The 21,353-nt window shown below is 39.3% G+C and overlaps 1 protein-coding gene across 3 annotated transcripts in view; it reads left to right on the top strand.

Annotated features, from left to right (window-relative positions):
- The first annotated feature begins 330 nt into the window (after positions 1-330).
- The window catches only part of LOC124168588 (carbonic anhydrase-like), a 43,732-nt gene continuing 22,709 nt past the window's right edge, over positions 331-21,353 (top strand). Inside the window, exons 1-2 of one of the 3 annotated variants that reach the window (XM_046546892.1) lie at positions 331-434; positions 12,077-12,256. In XM_046546892.1, coding sequence (XP_046402848.1) covers positions 12,103-12,256 — 154 coding nt within the window. In that variant the 5' untranslated portion in view covers positions 331-434; positions 12,077-12,102. Of the gene's footprint in view, positions 435-12,076; positions 12,257-16,460; positions 16,601-21,353 lie in introns of those variants that run through there. The other 2 variants (XM_046546893.1, XM_046546894.1) reach the window with 2 other exon arrangements.

Below are 21,353 nucleotides of genomic sequence, written 5' to 3'. Positions count from 1 at the left end.
AAGCACAAAAGCATAACTTCTAACATTTTATTATGCACACATGTTTCCTCATTTGTGCTCAACTAGCGTGCAATGTCTTCCACGACATAATAGTGAAACTGTATTTGAGGGAACCGGGCATCAAATCAAATCACTTCCACATTTACTTCCCAGCAGTTTATATTGACTAGTTTTCATCAAATGCAACGTAACGCACGGAATAAGGTATTTATAAATGAAGCAAAGACAATTAAGATAATTAGGCAAATTAAGAGATGGACTTTTCAAACATTAATTTGATCCCCCAAAAATTCAAATGAGAATGGTTTCATGAAGCAGGGCATCGAGAAAAGCAAATGCTTGTGGATATATCGGCTCCCGGATATTAAATTGACTGAGATAGCTTGGCTGGATGTGACTTTTAAGAATAAGCTAGGGAAGCGGCATAAATCTACGTAAGTAAAATTTTTAAGATTACCTAAAGAATTAAACGATGCGGAAGGATATCTTTGGAGAATATTTTTACGCTGTTTTCAATATCTGAGGACTGAGATGTAATTTTTTACATTTCAACAGAGACGTCATTCCGACCGTGATTTGCGACACTTTCCTTCGGTGAACGGATCCCTCCCGCTCTAGCGGTCTTTCTCCGTGAACGTACTGCTAGCCTACACGTTATGCTATCATCTTGAAAGTTTTAGGTTATGTAAAGTAGAGCTTGGGTAACTTTAGCCTTACCGAAAATTTGATAATTTAGTTTCAGTGTATTTTCACAAGTATTATTTTCATATTCGATATAAAGGCAAATGTTGACTAAAATCTAATTTACATTCTCTCGAATTTTTCATATGAATGAGTAAGTTTCATTCACGTAATACATCACCAGAAATACATAATGAGACCGGTAGGGAAGGATAGAAAGCGTCCTCTTAAGGTAGATTACTCCACAAGCCCAAGCATGCTTTTCCCTCTTTATTTCACTAAACGATTTCGGAACGAAGATACAATAGTTAAAGATGTAGTTTATGTTGCTTGTCCGCTACATAGCAGGCCAATAAAATCCACCACACTCTTGATCTAAAATGTACGTTATTACCGCCACGGTTGGTTTGATGCGAGGCTCCTCTAAATGCTTCCACCCCACACAAACTTCAGCTTCCGGGGAAATTTCAGCCGGCCAGGCCATCGATGCGTCGTCCGAGTCCGCAATTCTTTCCGACGACAGCAACTCGCTTTGCGGCTTCGGAGCGGATAATTGGGAGCTGCGGGAAGTCCGACTGGGAATAGAAAGGCACGCAAATGTCCACAGCTCATTCTGCCTCTTCCTCCCCGCACCATTCCCTCCCTAATCACTTCCGAACAGGCTTGTAGAGAGGAGAGACAACACACCCCCTACCTTTATTCAGGTTTTACAAGGTATTTCGTACGTCCGAATGCACAAAACTTACATTAATAATCATCCACGTTAAAAATTTAGTTGGTTGATGTGATCGAGAACAGTAGCGTGACCCTGGGGGATAAGAGGGGATAGAAACCCTCCCAGAACTCAACACACAAAAAATATTAGTCTCGGCTTCCGGGCGTTCCTCCGCGTTGAGTTGTACATAGGCCACGACAGTTTCGCCAGCAGGATGCCTGGAGAAACTGTCGTCACCTATGGACAACTCAACGCGGAGGAACGCCCGGAGGCCGTGACTCTAAAGAAGAAACGCCGCGGAAACCTCAGATCAAACACATAAAAAACGTATACAAATTCGTATAACGGCAATCCTAATTGTTTGAAAGTCAAAACATTAATGTTTTCATTTTAATTTGGCCTCACTAATTTATTCAAATTAATAGTTTATTTGAATAATTTACGAATTCTAAAAGGTTTTTACTAGTTAATACACCCGATATTTATATTTTGGAACATTAAGTATGATATTTTTTTCTTTTTTTTTAACTTTGTATAATGGAACTCTTTTGCTGTACTCTCTGGTTGGATTATCGCTCAAAGAGTAAATGAATTGGTTTCATGATTCTATTTATTCTATGTTTATATTTACTCCTGTGATGTATGTGCAGTAAATCGTTTTTGTTCTTTGAGGACATAAGTTCCAGAGCAGTAAATATCTTTCCAAATCTAAATCTAAATATGAAGCAAAATGTGGAGCTGATTCATTCAATCTGATTTATCCTCCCCCAAAGCCAAGTCCAAGTTATGCCACTGCTCGAGAGAATATTTTTAAAACTATTTTTCGTCGACATCCCATTAACTATTCTCTTTCATTTTTGCCCCCGTAAAAGTGTACTCTTGAGAATTCATTGGTTTACAGGTGACAAAGGTGGTAGGAAAAAAGATCAATTCAAAAACCCCTCGTCAATCACTAGCAATCGGTATCTCCGTTTGAAAGCGCTGCAAACACTCCGAAAACCTCCGATCCGTGCCCAGCACTAGTTGAGAGCGAGTTGGCAGTTCTCGGAGATAGGGAGGCGACGGCGAGGAAAAAATCGGACAACTCAACAACACCTAGGATGAGTGCCGCTTACGTGAACTATTATTATTGCCCCAATAAACAGGAGGATAGTATAAGTGTCTTCTTGCTCTCAACGGTCATCAAGGTCTGCATATACGTCATGAGCAATTCGAGAAATGACGTCTAAAATGCATAGCTTTACGCCCACGATGCAAGCTATTGGGAAATTTGGTAAGACGTATAAGGAGCCATAAGACATTAAGGTAAATGCACAGATACATAGCAACAGCGTTCATTAACAATCTTTTAACGAAAATATCTACAACAAGGTATGAGATCTGAATTCACAACTCAAATACATAACTTAAGGCTACATCAGCCATACGATAAATAGTTAATATAAGGTATTAATGCAGAGAAGCCATTAAAAATTCATTTGCCAAAGAAACCTTTAGTGGGCTTGAAGACAATGATATATTCGAAAAAAAAACAATATTTAGATTCCACATTATTCACTTATCGTGATTAAGAAATTTTCCTGAATACAATAATTTTAATCGTCTTCCCATAATTTTTAATAGGATCGTAAAATAAAGATAATATTAAAACAAGATTAGAATTAATGATATTATGTTACGGGAAGGAGACTATAATAAGCCCATCATTTCGGATTCTCCGCTCTTTCTCCGAAAATTCCCTGGAAACTCGCTCTCTCTTGCGTAACTCAGGAAGTTTCTACTCGTTATTCCGGTGTTTCCTCCAAAATAAAAATGTAACGAAAAAATAACTCCACGGGCCTACATTCATGCATCAGTGAATCTTACTGAGCGACAGATTATGACACATGGACGCAGCAATATTTTATTACGTAAAATATTGGACTTCCGTTCGCTAAATCCAGAAGAACTAGCTTGCGACGCCAAGTACAAGCACAGATATAACTCGAGGGATACTTTCGTACAACGCTATAACATTCCAACAATAACCAAGCATATTCTTTTAAATATTGACTGTTGTTTTTCATTGACGGAATGGCTCGCAATGGTTGGAATATTCGGGTATATGAGGGTGTTGTAATAATATTCAAGTTAAGCGTGAATGAAACCAGTGACTGCTCACTCTCACTGCTCTAAGTGCCTCATCTCGAGGGGTATATATCAGGGTACAACTGACCCCGGACTAACCAAAAGGCATATAAATATCACAAATTCAGGGTAAAGACGGTAAAATCCTTCCCATTTACCGCTTCGCTTTTTTTTGTGTTTTGTCCGGAGTCTTTATAAGGAATTTGAACATAGGACGCCTATATCAGAAGTCAACCGCTCTACCCACTAGACTATCAAGCACCCCTATTACTTCGCCTAGATCTGTTACATATTAGGGTGTAATGGATGATTATTATGAGGGGAGATAATAAAGTCTGAAGGATACGTGCAAAAATGGAATGAATAAACGAAGCGGTGAGACAAGCCAGGAAAGTAACCGGTATCTGTGGTAGATGAAACAAAGAGATCCAATGTAATTTTCCTAGATTCGAAATTCGCATTCCCGATAGCCATTGGATGTTTTTCAGAGACAATGTCGGCAAAAACATTGGTAGGTAACTTCATATAAATTTACTTTTTACAGTAAAATTTTATATGCGATAAACCTGAAAAATAGTGTAGGGAAACTAAACATGCATTAATTGAACCCTGAATTTGTTTCAAATATCTACAAGGGTTCAACAAACCCTAGGAATCGCGGCTAAATCGCAGTATTTTTTGCTCGTCAGTTTTGCTGTACGTGCATGAAGGGAGCGCTCGCATTCGTCCGTACATCCCCTACCTCGCTAGCCTTTCATAGATGGGAGATTGGGAAGGTTTAAAAAACATTCATGGGTTTCAATGATTTTATCGATTGAATCCGTGAAAGAAAACGTTATACGGGCGAATTTTGTGAATGCATGCAATACTGGATGCACATGGAATTTTCTGCATCCTCCACTGCCATCCAGAATATCATTAATAAAATGTGGATGTGATAATATAAGTATCATATGCGAAAGTTAAATAGAACCTCATTTCAAGAATTGGTAATGTGCTTGAGCAATGTGTGCTTTGAACTATATTCTACTTGACAAAACCTTTTTGAAAAGTATAATATTTTCTGATCATTTCTGCATGAAATAATTTCGATTGTCGCTAAAAACCTCGACCATCATCCTAAATATTTTTAATCCAGCGTAAGCTAAAGGGCTACGAATATCGCCGAAAATATGAAACTTTACTAAAAGCACACGGATCAAACATCAATAGTCGCGGTCTAGGAGTTTGTAGGTCAGAATATATCAGAAACGCCCAAGTCACTCGATGCGGGAGATGCAGCTGTAATCATTACGCTGTTAGAGACAAATGCGACTTCGAAGGTGCACAGGGAACTCTTCGTGCTGTTTCCAGTTACTTTCCTCTCGTGTATTCTCCAATCATCTCATCAAACGAATAAATATTTAGCAAGATGAATGTCATATCCACGCCTATTCCGTACACATAGTACTCTCGAGATGCATTTAACAACCAAGTGGTTTTGACATAAAGACCGAGGCTCATCATCTCAGGTTTTAGCCTAGCATTGAGACTAACACTGATCGGTAGGATAATTTTGAGCAATGCAAAAACATGACGACCTGAAACACTAAGTACCTAATCAACCAATCTTTCGCTGCACAGAAATTGAAAAGACGAAATTAATTTCGAAAATGCATTATTTCACGTCACGATCTCATAGATAAAATTGAATGATGAGTTAGAGAAAAAGTCCTGAATAATTTTTACTTTCATTGAAATAAAGACGTTTAATAAAGTTTTCGACACATTGACACGCATCCCATAAGCATTTAATAAGTGAAGGTCAGGTACTCTTGCGCAGTAAGTCGAGAAATGAGATTTACGAATTCTCTTCGCAATCAAGATTTCCACTCGATGTTCCCGCTAAGCCCCAGAGTCAAATGCACCACGGATAATATCTCTGGCGCGTATATTTCGGCCAACGCGTCGAAAAAAAGGTCCCACTGGCACAACCATGGAAGAAGGAGGTCCTACGTTTCACTCAGCCAAGGCTGCATCCCCATTTCATCATTTGTCACTAAGCTTCTCTAGATGTACAACAAATCGAAGGCGCTGAATCAAGATGAAGACCTAGATCTCGGCGAGCTGTGGATGCACTGTGTATTGCAAAGACACTAATCTTTCCCAAGGATTCGCTTGAGAACTGTTTGATCAAAGGTCATCATTATCAAATGTAAAAATTAGCCGTTGATACCTATGTATTGGTGACATGACTAAAGGCGTTTCTACAGAGGGTGCAGTGCCTGCGATCTCCAAGGGGCGCAATATCGCCTTGGAAACCCCAACACGCCTGTGGGTATGACTCTGGCAATCTACCCATTCTTCGAATTGTCTGGCCGTTTCAAATGCATCCACACCCACATTGGAAGAGACCCATAGTAAATAGAATCTAAATGAAGTCGTTTAAAATAGTCATCGAGTAACTACCTTCATCGAAAAAAGAAAAATGATAACAATGATCGTAAATGGTCGAGGTAGTGGTAAAAGGACCAAAAAGCAATCCAAAAAAGTAAGGAAAAAAAACAAGCTGAAAATACTCGCATGAATGCGTACGATTCCGGTGATCTATAAATTATTTCGTACGCGTAACGAAAGTCATATTCTAAATAACCTCTGGGGAGGATTATTTAGAATCCTAGACCTAGGTCTTCATCTTTTCCCTTGCACAGCTTCCCTATAATGGTATCCAGTTTACAGGATTGAATATGGATATTTCTTTCGTAAGTCTCATAGGCTCACAAAAACATTCTTTACTATGCCTTTTTTTGCACGTACTTTTTCCGTAGTTCATTACTCCTCATTTATTTTAATAGCCCATGCGTTCTTTCATGAACATTTCTCTCGGTAAAATTTAGCTCAGCGTCCGTTAAAAAGGAACAAAGTTATATTAATTTATTGTCACGGACAGAGAACACTATTATCATCAAAAGAAGAAATTACTCCCATCCCAGTAGGTGCTCACCTTTCTTTCCTGGCCACAGGACACTTCTACATCTTCTACCGCTATTATTTGCCTTGCTCTGTGTACGCTTTTCTATTCCTGAGGCGAATTTTTCAAATGAACCACCCGTGAAAATCATGTACCAATTCCAACGACACCTAGCATCAGATACATTACCTCTTATCTCTCCTATAATGCAATAAACATCACCTATGAAAAAAGAGGTACCTTTTCACGCCGTTAATTTAAATAGAATATTCCTCTAAATAATATTCGTATATCCGCTCATCTCTTAAATTTCACAATGTGGAAAATAAGTAGCCACAGTAAACTAATTGTAACATATTCTTGACATCAATAAAGCATTAGGAATCAAATTAGAGTAAGATACATCATCAATAGCGCTAAACTATTCTTAGTTCGCCTTGTTCTAGTCTTATTGCTCCAAAACGATTTCATGTAACCGATATATATTGAAATGGTTCGCCAACCAGACCAAGCCAAAGGTGCGTCCCAGCAAATCGCCACTATAATTAGTGAGGATCGAGAAGGGTTTAGTGGCTTGAGTGCTGGCTTCCCGTGGGCTCAGGTGCCTAATCTCGCCAGTGGTGGGGATTTATCAAGGCGATTTCGATCACTAATGGGGTGATCGGTAAAGGGCATAACGTTCATCATATGTAATTCTGAGCTGCTGAAGGCTGATACTCTACTCTGGGTTTCTCACCAACTCTCCATCCTCAAAGGTACCAATGACACGGTCTGTCGGTGGCCATGTCCCAACCTTTCATGAATGGTTGATAACAAGTGAACTCCTCTCTGATTGCGTCTTCTATCATTCGCGGGCTTGTATCGGGCAAATCCAGGCGAGTGACATAGTCATGACGTGAGTCGTTATCTCGGGTATACGGTCGTTTCCTTGGGCGAGTAATTCTGAAATACGCCTTAATAAATTTCCAAAGCGGTGATTAATCACAAATCAATATTCTGTCTTGCTGTGTTTCATAGTTAACAATATTCATATTCATCGATGACTGCATACAAGGCGGAAGATAACTATCCATATTGAAAAAAATGAAAGCAGTCTGAGAAATTATGCTTGGCTTTAAAAAATTAGATTTATGAAATGAGAAATTTAAGAACTATTTTCCAAAAATATGTTATTACTGTTTTTCGCTCAGTTTTACTTCTTAAGATGACATTGAATCTTTTCATGATTCATCACTGATAACTAAACCGTGGCCCGATTGCCTTTGTAGAATTAGTCGCTTAAATGCAACCTTTAGTATTATGCTACTAGCATCATTCGTTTTGCATAAAAATATTTTGAGGTCACCAATGATAAACACCAAAACGTGTCTAGAGTAAATAAACATGCGAAGCAATACATTCGGAAGCTGTTTGAGGAAAATTGTTTGGGGGCATTGCACGTTCAAGTCAAAGTAATTTCAACGCCTGTATGCGAACTCAAGTGCCTATAATATCCATTTCATCACTGGCAATATCAGCAAGAGCTGGTAAACATTATCCACCCCAAAACACAATAGCATATGTACATGCATAGACTATCATTTACTTTCCAGGGTTGAGTGTTATTTTTATTTTAACCCATGATGTAACAATCTCGCCAAAAATTTCTGCATCAATTTCTAAGCTATAAGGTTAACGTGACCTATCGAGTATCGTACTACTCGGGCGCATACGTGTAAAATAAATTACATTCCCCATTGGATCTCCAATTAATGTCTACACCAGACTATAAAGCAGATTATTAGTTATCTGGGGCCCTATCCACTAAGGCAATCTCTCGGATAGTTCGTGGTTGGTTCCCGGAAAGACGTCATAATATCTGAATGAGCTATCCACTAAGGTCTATTCGAACTTTCCGTCACGGAAATCCGTCCGAGAGCGGCCAATGAGAGGGAGGGTGTCGGAAAATGACTTTATGTTTCTCGGAATCGGAAAGTGATGTGCCAGCTGGTAACTCGTGGAATATTTTTACAGCGGAAGTAGTTCTGGAGAGGTGATAAGTAAATTTGCACAACTGGCATGGTATGTGCATTAAAAGTTATGGGAAATGAATGGTCATGGACGGAGTTAAGAAGTACATAATGTTCGAGACGAAACTAGTTAAAAAAATGTTGTGTTAAGCTAAGTTAATAAATACTGATCTTAATAAATATTGCTGTTTTAGGTTGCACACAATTATATTAACCAATTCTCTCAGTATTGGGTATCCCGGTCAAGGCTATGATATTTTCTCTGTGGAATTATTTCCTCAGCAGTCCAGACCGTCTTCTTCCTTATAGGTCACAAATTTCGCGAAATTGAGTAGAGGCTATGATATATTAATTGGTAAAAGTATTTGATCGAGATGTCGGGAATGCGGGATCGAATCCCGGTCAATGCTTTTTTTGCACAAGGGTAACTTCGTTGGTATTATTTTTAATATTTTGATGGATTTTTCCTGGTAACCTACGCAAATTTAAATTATGAATCTTTTTAATATCATTTTTTTGCCCAGTTACTAAAGTTTACCAAATTCACTACAGAGATCCGCCCGAGTAGTGCAGTAATACCATTGCCATAAGAGGAGAAGCAAGAGCTCCTTAACTTTATGCTAGAAAATCCGAGTTTGGCCACCGGCAAAATCGTTGTCACTTGAATTTTAAAAAATTGTCGAAAGCGAAATTAACGTCATGTAATTGAAAATTTTTGTAAACAAAATTGGAATGCACGATCAAAATTGAGAATTGTAATTTCTTTTGACCCTATGAATAACTATCGTTGATGTAAGAAGATATCAAATCCGTAAACATTTCAAAATGTTGTCAACGCCAATGAAATATAAGATGACAGGGGAACGTAGCCAAATGTGAAAAATAGTAAGAGATGTACGCCACGAATTTCTGTAGCAAACGAACTTTCTCGAAGAATCAATTATAACCTATCAATGATTGAATTCACTTCGAAAGATGTTTCGAGTACGATGTACATCTCAAACGAAAATCAAGATCCACACGGGGCGAAGTCAAAGCGTTATGTAGACTTCGCCTAAAAATGTCACTAAATTTTCCGAAAGACCGAATTCGAAAAAAAGTGTAGTAGGTCCGTTAAAATCCAAAAAGCATGCATTTAAAATCTAGCCGATGGAAATCCAAATGTAATGTCAAAATTCAAAGCAAATTGATAATACAAGGCATTAACGCTTTTCAAATTTCAACCCAAACACCTGAGGCGTGACCCGTATTTGAGCACCCAACTGTAACTGTATGGCAGACACGACGAAATGTAGCTGTATCGAAAAAAGGGAGTACCAGAGGATGAATTACCCTGTGATAGTGGTCTCCTTAGCATTTGCATCGAGGGTAGCCTCCACAAGGAAAAATAATTTGGAGGGGGAAGAGGGAGGGCTGAAGCCCCCCATTCCTCTTCCTGGCTACGTGCTTGCGTGGTGGTGAGGGAAAACAGGTTGTTGCAAATTATGAATAGTTAAGAGGACTAGCCACAATGGGCTAGTTCGAAATTTTTTTAAAATTTGAAATACAACGATTTTGCTGGTAGCCAAACCCGGAATGTCCACTATGAAATTATGGAGCTCTACCTTCTGCTCCTATGACACCCTGGGCGTCACCTGTATTAGATGACTTTGGTCTGTATCCGTAGGGAATTTGATAAACTTCAGTTATTGAGCAAATTATGTCATTATAAATATTCATTATTAAAATCAACTTAGGTCATAAGGAAAAATCATCCAACAATGTATAAAAAGTAATATAAAGAATATAAAGAATAATAGCAAGCAAAACACTTGTATGGAAATTCCTCCGAAAAAACTCATTCGCTACGACTGGGAATTGAACCCGGATCCCCCATTCTCCGGATAGATGCTTTAGGTACGTGAGCTACCGCGACTTCATGACCTTCGGTAGAAATTTCTGGAATATACATAAAAAGATGGTTTGGACTGCTGATTGTGAGCACATTATTTCACAGAGAAAAAATCACTCACCTTGAGCGGGATACGCAATGTTGGGAGAGTTGGCCAATATAGTTGCTTGCGACCTAAAACAACAATATTCATTAAAATAAACATTTTTCGCATACCTCCTCTGCTCTCCATATTCAATGCATGATTACCAATTGCTAGATGACATTCACTCATTGGCTGCGTGACCATTCGTCATTCATTCCGTGACGTAGCCTGAAGTAACTTCGGCAGTCTCCGCCTCTCCGTGCGATGACGAGGGGAGGGCACGGAATATATCCCGATAAGCATAGTTTATAGCGTCAAAGAGCTTCCGAGTAACGGAAACGGAATTGAAATGTTCTGAGACAGAAACGGAAATTTCGATTTCGAAATCTCGGAACCGAGAAGACGTAGTTACTGGATAGGGCTCCTGAATAGGATTCGAAAGTTTAAAATAATTATCCGTTCACAGTGGCAACTTCATTCATTTGTTTGGAGAGCAGATGAAAAAAGACAACACGCCATAATGACCACTCAGTATCACAAGAAAATACAACAACGCATGACTCCAACGAATAAAATGTGATCACTTCCATGAAAATTAATATTTATGTAATTGTAAATTAAAATAAGGGTCATCTCGCTGAAATGGGTGGTTGACGAAGGTAGGAAGGTGGGTATTTGGATGGGTGACCGACAGCTTAGGTCAATTGCACCTCGAGGTGGAAGGGAGATGAGACCCTCGGCGTCGGCAATAGCTTGCTCTCAACGAAAGGATGCAAGGGGTCCATTTAAAAATTAATTTTGTTGTTTTTTTAAAATAGATAAATACTATTTGAGAGAAATCGGTAGTGCCATCTTTAGATAATGCTCAATTTCAGTGCTAAATTATAATAAAATTATTTTCCTTTTGGATTTGAGGGAGGGGAAGTTAGCTTTTTTCCACGTGGAGCTGCCTTAGGTAGCCATTGCTGGCTGCTGGAGAAAATTAAAACTTCTCTTCTCTAAGCAATTCAAAGAATTCAACAAAATATGGATGCAACTGTTAACTTTATACAGTCACGCAAAGGTATAAAGTTATGCACACCAAGGACGAACTTAACTGAGAAAAATTACTTGGATAAGACAAGAAATTCACTTTGGAGGATGACCTCTTGGCGGCACCAAACCTGACCGGTATTTGGAAGATCCAGGTTCGTATACCGGCTGAGCAAAATCATTTTTCATGATGGATTTCAATTTTGGTGTAAGATATAAGCGACAATGCGGCGCATGAAAGAGTTATAAGAGGATTCAATGGTAGGATGAGCGGACCACCTCCCTCAATCCGCCCTCATTCCTACTCAGAGGGTAGGGGGAGGGGGGAGAAAGGCCGAAACACGAAATGTTTGGCAAGAGGATTAATATCTGCGTCGTCCGTCCGCGAAAGCGGGGTCACCCTGCCCGGCCAGCGGAGGAGCACGCTCCCGTATTTTGACGGCGCGGCGGGGCTCTCTTCCTTCCGGGGGAGAGGAGGCGGGTCTCTCGCGTGTACGAAGTGTCCTCACGGGCCACGCATCCCATTATCTCCTCCTCCCTCCCCACCATCTATATATTCACGCACGCCACGTCTTCCCGACTGCAGTTGCACCCACGACTCCGCCGCGGAACATGCACAAGGCCCTGCTAGTCCTCGCCGTGGTCGTCGCTTCGCTGGCACCGGTGCCAGGGGCCACGCCCGCCGGCGCCACTCGACAGCAGCAGTACCAACGGAGGGACCTCGTCTACTGGCAGAGACGCTTCGCCGCAGCACCCCCTACCGGAGGTGAGTGGGGATAACGCCATTCGGGAGCCTCTCCGTCCGAAATTCATTGTTATAATCGTAATAATACGGGGAGGCAGCGTCAAAAGATTCAAAAGCGTCGTATTGCGCATGGGTCAGCCCTGAGGGTCAAAAATGTAAATCCCAAAGGCGTCAAATCTATTGCAATGACGAAGCCGCACAGCGGTTCCAAATCAAGAAAAGCTGGTCCAAATTAATAACTTCGTTATTTTACATATAGATATTGAAAACATATCCATACCTTCAATTTAAAAAGCCCAAAAATAGTTAAATTTATAAATAATTATATGCTGTTATAAACAATAAAGAAGCGGACTGGATTTACGAGATATTTTGTAAAGAGATGCAAACATCCGTGAAAAAATTGATAGGTGAATCCTCGAATGAAAATTTCCCTGAAATAGACTAATTCTATTCCTCGTACGCTTTGCTCCTATTTGACGGGCTACACAGGTCATCACAATAATCACACTGGCATATCAGGTGCAAAATATTGTAGGCCACATCCTGTAGAATCCGAATATACCATTCAAGACTTACTGGCAAAAAGTCGAAAAAATGACTTATGGCCAGCTTTTTTCGATCTGGGACCACTGTGCGCCGCCGCCAAATAAATTGACATTTGATCATACGGGTCCCAATGGATGATTGGCGCTTATGGCGCCTAAGATATTTGTATATTACGTACTACGGGGGTGTGCTGAACATTTATAGGAATTATTCCGATCAGTTTTCATTTCAAACGGTTGATATGATTGGTTGCAACCCGACAGGAATTTGTTGTATTTAAAATTTTTATACTCCGAAGACTCACCACGAGAGCTCATATCGTCGGCGGAATGAAAAATTTCAAACACAAGAAATGCCGGTCGTGTTGCTAAGCTAACCAATCGTAATCGACCCTTTAGAATGAAAACCGATCGAAATAATTCCAATCAGTATCAAGCACAGCCTTCCACACCGTCGAGATGTGCTTGGCATCATTCAAATAATCGCGAACTGCATTATTCGGTGAGTATTCGGTTACGTACACACAGAATTTAATCCCGAAGAAATCAGATTTGTGTGGTGACCATAGTGTTGACTTCTATCCCAGTGGGATCGGGTTCCATTCCCGGTTGAGGAGGAGAGCGAATGCCGCATCCCTGCTTGAGTGCTTTGTGGATGACAGTTCATTCAGTTCACAGAAGTACAGCATTCCGTCTGTAGGATGTGACATGCACCAGTCTATTCGGAGCCTTTCGTTAAGGGCAGGCTAATACCGATGATGGATTTCTCTCCACTTTTCTTTCCTAGCCCTTCCCTCACGACGCAAATAGCCTCAGCTGTCAGCTGCCTCCAACAAATATCAACCAATTAATCTCAAACGATTTGTGCACCTTCTCAAGCATAGTTTCTCACGAATTGATATTTTTTAAGAGGATGTATCCAGAATAATGAATAACCGCATCCCAATGAAAATTAGGAAATAAAACCTCAGAGATAGGCTTTTCGGTTGATTCAATAATAAAGGATTAATTTCCATCAATCAATCCTGCAGCCTGGCTTAACATTGAATTGCTTCAATTCTGCGCTACATTTTATGGAAGAATTCCAGTCTCATCATGTCTATGCACTTCCAATTAAAGAGGTTTTCTTCACAAATAGTGGACTTAATAGGACTTTCAATAGTGAAATAATAGGAATTTCAATAGGAAAATAATAGGACTTTCAATAGGAAAATAATAGGACTTTCCATAGGGAAATAATCGGACTATCAATTAAGACCTACTGCTTCTGAATGAGGTTTTATGTGACAAAATTGCAATGCAGCAACACAGTATCAAATCATCCATAGAATCATTTAGATTTTACCACGTTTCATGCATCCATATGATCATTTAGCAGTTCAGATATGAAGTCTTCGCCACGGATAGTACTTAAAGAGTAAATCTAATATCCTTTATCGGGGGCAGGGAAGACTGTGCCGACATGCCAAGAGCCTGGCTAAAAGTGGCTCGCCTCATGGGAATGACTATTGACAGGTTCTCATCCCTGCAGAGAACTGACCGAAAAAGAATAGCACCGAAAAATCGGTTTCGGTAATTTCATTTACCACTTTCATTAATGATTGGATATTAATGTCTTTGGGAATGTTCACTAGAAGTAAATTAGTAGGTTTGCATAACGTTGATTTAAATGATAAACGGAAAAAATACTTGGAATTATTTTCATTTGGCAATCCTTCAGCAAACATCTTAATTGTTCCTTGAAGTATACAGCAACATAATAAAATGCAAGTCCGTAAGATAGAGGGAACCTAGTCGAAGGCAGGGCTACTGCAAGGACCACGCCGGACCCCAGGGCTGTGTGCAATTTACCACCTCACCATAAACGTTCTCCATCAATCACGGGAGACACCAGCTCATACGAAATACGCAAATCTCACTTCCTTCGGTAGATAAAAACGTCCGTACTTCCCAACTTTCCCGGAACTGCCTTTATCGAAACTGCCTGTACTGCTCTAATGGCCAGCTTCTTCACTATTTATTTTTAGCTTTAGTAACTCGAATGGCTAAAGTGTAAGATTCCTATTCTTTAATATAAGATCTACACACAAAAAATTTCAACGTGGAACTTGCTTAAAAAATGAAATTGTAAATTACCCGTGAACAAATGCATAGTTATTTCAGGCTTAATTTGGGAGAATTCCAGCGTATTAGTAAATTAAAACTTAGATTTTATTTTCCACAAATACTCCTTCCACCTCCGGTTTCAAAGCATTTTGTATTACCGGCAGGTACTGACCTGAAGATACTGTATTGAAACCGGTGGTGGAAGGGAAATTGAAGTGCTTGAGAAAAGTTGCCAGTAAATTTTAATTTACCACCTACAAACGCTTTCACTGCTAAATTATTTAAACTTAATTCATTTCCACACGGCCAGAAAATCGCAGGCACCGCTCCCGGCCCCAATCACCTGCTTGGACCACCTATCCCCATTTCCCAATTCAGTCCAGTATGTGATAAATCATATGCAAAACACATAGTTATTTCCCTCTCCTTTTGATTTGGGCCGCAAAATTCGCCCACCGATATCATCCTCGGGTCTTAAATTCTCCAGAAAATTAGCAAAGAGGAAATTTGTTTGTTTTTGAATTCTATCCCACTCCTCGGACGTCATCGAGTTCGGTTGGAACACATTGAACATAAGGAAGGAGTTCAGGAGTAAACAATCAGAGATGTTTCTGCTAAACTTCATCAATTTAAGATTTTTTTCTAATTAAAATATGTTCAGAGTGTCCAAATAAGGTGATAGGTGCATGTAGTTCACAAGAAAATTTTGTTGTCGCTAATTAGAAGATTTTTCCAAATGCTTCCTGAAGTGAAACTAATGTGGACCATCAGATCGCCGGAGAGAATTCATTGAACGAAAATAGGAGACCAAAGTCAGTAAAAAAAAGTTCTTGGCCATAAATGGGTTAAGATCTAGGGATAAGTGAACTTTCTTTTTGGATCCTTTACAGCCGTCCGGGTACTGGCGGCTGCGCCCACCCATTAGGATTTTCCCGACCCCCGTCCATTCTCCGCGGGCATTGACGAAAGGGAATCCTCTATGGCACCCATGTGCCAATAGATCCATTCTAGTTTTTTTTTTTCAAAAAAGTTAGACAGAGATTCTAATACCCCATTCAAAACAATTTTATGAAGTCTATGTAAATTCATTTAAATATAGTTTAAATCACTTAATACATGTTTTTCGCAATTACAATTATTTTAGCTGCATAATCAACATTTTTCACATCAATAAAAACATGCTCATGGAAAGACATAGGGATAAATAAATAATAGGGACAATTAATAACGATACAAGGAAGAAGAGTATCAGGGAGCAGATGAAATTAACTTGGGAAAGGGACTGAGAATTATAGCAAGTTTAGTTTCCCATATTGACTGACGATATGGGAAACTAAACTTTTCGAACTATATTTTCTGGAAAACGCATTTTAAAAATCCTATAACTACATAGCCTCTGCGATTCTGGTATGGGAACAGGAAAAATGTTGATTAATCAGCAACGAAATAAATGCAATCGTGAAAAAACAGACATAAAGTGCATTATACCAAAATAATCAAAACTAAAACATAGCCACATCAAAATACTATTGTTTGAGTAACTTGCAAATTAATGCTGTCATTGAAGGTAATTAAGACCAGGCTATCGAGATTGGAGGGTTGATGTCTTTCCGGGAATTGGAGGCAACTCAGCTGAGTGAGGCTTATCACAACTGGGAAGGCGGCCGCGCTGCTGGGGCCAAAAAGGAAGGAACAATATGGCAATATAACGGTGAGGATAGCAATAGGTGATAGAAGTTTCTGAGGCATAGGTTCCCGGGACGGGTAAGTGGAGATGAAAACGCAGAATAAATCTGAGGATTTGAAAGCACATTCAAATAAGCAATAAACCTATTTGTATATAATAAAATTATAAAAATCAAATAGGGACTCTAAATTTAACAAAAGAACCATCAAATTACTGAAGAGAAAAATCAGGATTAGCCAAAAAAAAAGTAATAAAAATTTGCAAGCACTAAGCAATTGCAGAATATTAATCCGCAATTTGAACATGGAAAAGAAAATAGAAAGAAAAAATTTAAAGAGTATTGTTTGGAACGATTATGGCAATCGATTTTACAAATATAATAGGAGCAGGAAAGACGACCCGACAGTAATGGAAGCTTAAAAAAATAGGATGGCATCCAAGGTACTGATGACAAAGAGTAGGTAGGCAAAAGCACTCAATAATTGGTATACAAGCATTTTATCTGAGTCGGAAAATATAATAGACCGAATAAATGATGCAACGAAAGCTATACGACAAGAGAAAGAAAATGGTTTATGCCAACGTAAATGAAAACCTACTAGTCAGAAATCTTCATAAGCATAAGAAAAATGCGAAAGAATTAGTCAGAAGGGCCCAACGGCATTCCGATTGACTTACTAAAATTGGGTAGCCCAGCTGCATCGAAATATATCAACAATTTATTCAATGTTAACATGAATATATCCTACCTACCGACATGAAAGAGGCCCAAGTCATTCCAGTCTTCAGGGGAGGGGACGAGGGTGGTAAAGATCTAATTGAACATCACTGACTTGTAAGGATGACTTCGGTATCCCGTATGTTATAAGAGAAGACTAGCAGATTAACTTTTGGACTTATGGAAGGGGGAAATAGGTTCTTCTATCGGCAGCATGGATACAGGAAGGGCCACTCAACTGTAACACAGCTGTTAGGTTCTGTCTGGAATCAGTAGCTTAACTAGGAATATGCTTTGGGTGGGGATGAGGGAGCTTTGGGGGGACATGGGGGCTTGGTTGGGACGAGGGGGGTTTTTGGGGGCTACCCCCCCACCCCCCAGGAAATGGGGATTTCACGAAAATTTTTGAAAAATAACATGCCTGAAAATGCATTTTACATCATTTTGGCACTTAAAATTTACCTTTTATCAGATGCAGTTATTATATATCAAATCCAGACAAGATTTTCAAATAATATTTTGATTTCTTCGAGGCTTTGGGGGGGGGGGGTACTTCCCCTCATTCCCCCATAGTTACGCCACTGGCCGTAATACTGCTGATTCAATGGATTCGGGGTTATATTTAGATACAGAAAGAATTGACCTGTTCAAGGCGTTCGACATCGTTAGCCTTACACGACTTACGATTAAGATGAGGCAATTATCATCGGCATTAGATAGAGGAGTAATTTTAAGGGTGAACGAATTCTTGAATGTCAGGATACAACGGGTAAAAGAAGGAGAATAGTGGTCGAATGAAAAAGGGGTAACATCGGGTGTTCCTTAAGGAAGCCACCTTGGGCTATTAATATTTTTTAATCTAGCTGAATGACATTGGAGAAAATTAAAGTGTAAGAATTTTTGTGGATTACAGGATCATAAATCGCAAGATAGACAGCGATCATACTAGACGACTTGAACGAATTGGAAATATGGGTAGTATTGAATGGAATGAATATCAATGCATAAAAAACGCAAATAAATCAATTCCAAAATCTGACAGCAGCAAATATTAAGGGGTCCACCCGACTAATTGTAAGAACTTAGGGGTTAAACGAGGAGTGCATTACTAAAAAGGCATTTAAAACGCTGCGCTGGAAAATGTCAAAGAGAGCAGCAAGACCTCAGAAGATATGGCCGATAACACCCTAGCTCGCCAAATCGTGGAGTATGCTGCAATCGTATGGGACCCAATCAAGAAAGGGCTGATGATAAACATGGAGAAAGTGCAAAGAAAAGTGGCCAGATATGTTCTAAGGAAATATCAAAGAAGAGAGTGAGACTGAAATTCTCAACGCACCAGGATAGACATTAGAGCATAATAGAAAAAGAAAAAAAACCATATGGACTGTATAGGATAAAGAGAGGGGAAAAAGCATGGGCAGCAAAGGCTTCAAGAGAAAATAGCAACACGAAACTTAGCGGGAAAAAATGATCACCAGAACAAGATAAAGTGCTGGTCAAAAAGGTCTAATATAAAAAAATGTTTTCCTATTTAATTAAGGCAACAGTTGTATGGGACGATTTACCAGCAAAACTTTAAAAAATACCTTTTCATTATTTTTTAAATATTTTGGACAAAAAATATAAGGAAGTAAGGAATTATGAGTACTTTTTATTTAACGATTTGGTGACATACTTTTTATTAACAACGGGAAATCCGGTTTGTTTAATTTTTTTGATTCAATGATTTTATTTATCATAATAATAATCACGTAATTTTCAGACAAATAGTGCAAAGGTCATCTCATAAAGCATGGAAAGGCTACGGTTAAAAATGGGTGCAATGAACTGTCAACATTTCGTGTACCCTTGTTTTTCTTTTTAGCTTCCAATCTCTTGACCTTTTCACGCACAGAGATATTTATTAGTGGGTATCATCAAAGCAAAACTTTTTTCAACAAAATACACGAATAGTATTTATTTTGAGAGGATTAGCCGACGAAGAACTTCAAGGACGATTATAATAATGAGAGGAGGTGAACTATCGGCAACCACCACACTGTCCACCTCGAAAGAAAGCAGGTCTTCTCGCGTTTTTTTTGCGGGGATAACATAGACTTGGTAACAGTCTATTCAGTAGTGTATTCTGAACTAATTACCATTAATATCTTTTGTTGGAAGGGACGACAGCTGTGGGTGATAATAAGGTATTTAGGATCGATAACTGCATGTATACAACAACTGACAAGCATTTCGAAGTTGTGTTGCTCGCGCAAACACCATTATTGGCAGTTTCTCTCCACTTGCAGTAGTGATAACTGGAGTATTCTTCTGCTATCCTTATTTGTCGTCGACTGTCATTACCAGTTGTCATAACTGCATGAAGGCCAGTGGGAAATTACGCACTTGAACATGCTTTTGGATACCTTTTATCTATACGAGGATTTCTTCAGCGTGAAGGCCTAGTGAAATTCTAAAGAGACACCTCAGGCTAAAATCTTTGATCATCTTCGTAAACAGGCATACCCCTTTATTCCCTTTACCAGTGAGGCAGTTGTTTCCATCATCAACCCTTCCCAAATGAAGTCACGATGTTTGTATAAGCAAATGAGGATCCCAATTATGATATGATTTTCTGCCACTTGTTCGGATTGCGCATGGACACCGCGACTCATGAGGCTTGTGATGGCAATGTTCCAGAGTAAGCTCCTCAAGAAAACGTTTTGACGTAAAGACCAATATTCTGCAATAGCAAAGTATCTAATGTTAACACGATGGAAGAAAAAACTATGAATGCACATCGGCAAAAATTTAAGTATTACATTAAATATAGATGTTGAAGCGTGTTTAGATGCAATATCGTAAAAAAATATATTCTGCGAATACTGAACACAACAGAATGCAGGAGTAGGGAACCCGCGAGAGTCTGCAGCCTCTAGTCCATAGAGTAATGGAATGCACACGACGGCCTACATGGGTTGTCATCATAGAGGTACCGGAAATTCAGCTTCCTTACATTCGGCGATTGTCTCGAGAAGTTAATTTCACTGGCTGGATCCATTATCCGGCTAAAACCGCAAAGATCAGCTCAGATCAGGTAGACCTCAGACAAGCTTCCAATTTCTTCAGCTCCTTCCCGTTCAGTGTCACCAATTTCTCCCACCCAATTCGGTCCTACTATCCGCCAGGTACTTTGATTGGGGTTCGCACGTAATCCGAGCCCAATTAGCTCTCCCATCCTTCATTAGACTCTCATTTATTCTCACGACTATCACAGCTTGTCCTTTGTCGTAAATTCAAGGCCACCATGCCTCTTTCAAAGTGATAATTCCATCAGGTTTCCTATTAGCTTTTCGTGTGCTCAACTGACCTAATTTATCATCGATTTGGGCCTTCAGACATCGATGTCCTTTCAGGTCGGTAACTTAAGGGTAAAGTAAGGCCAAGCTGGTTTAATCGGGAACCAGGGATTAGAATCCAGCCAAAGTTTAACCAATCCGGTTATTTTCGGATCGCTACTTCCAATTTTCATTGCGTTCATCAAGAGTCTAATATCATATTATCTTCCATGACTCACGGATTTTGACTGGACTACCATATGGAATCTCCTCCTAATCCTACCATTTTCCATTCCATTCATAACTTGGGTGCTGTGTATTTAATCCCGGTATATTATTCCAACAGGGAACGTAACACGAAATACTAGTGAATATACAATTATTTAGCACTAATGCATAGCAATTTCATGCATGGTGACCCCAAAATGGGAGGAAAAGAACTCGGCAAATAGCACCATAAGAAGAGTAATAATACATTTAAATATTAGAATACCACGACCAAACTTAACAAAAGGAAAAATACATCAAAATTGTAAAAAATACTTTTTGACTAAAATATAAGATGACGTTTTTCGCACAAAGCAAATTTGCATGTAAGTTATCATTTAACCAGCTTTTTAAGATCTATGTGGTATTGCGACATCTTCACTCATTCCGACCGCGGAAAAAATCTTGATAGACAAAGGCAATAATGAGAAGAGTAGCATGCAATGCTACACTGCGATAAAATGACCATAAT

This window comes from Ischnura elegans, chromosome 1, assembly GCF_921293095.1.
Source record: "Ischnura elegans chromosome 1, ioIscEleg1.1, whole genome shotgun sequence".
NCBI classification, from domain to species: Eukaryota; Metazoa; Arthropoda; class Insecta; order Odonata; family Coenagrionidae; genus Ischnura; species Ischnura elegans.
Note: the sequence above shows the minus strand (reverse complement) of the source record. Positions and strands in the feature narration are given on the sequence as shown.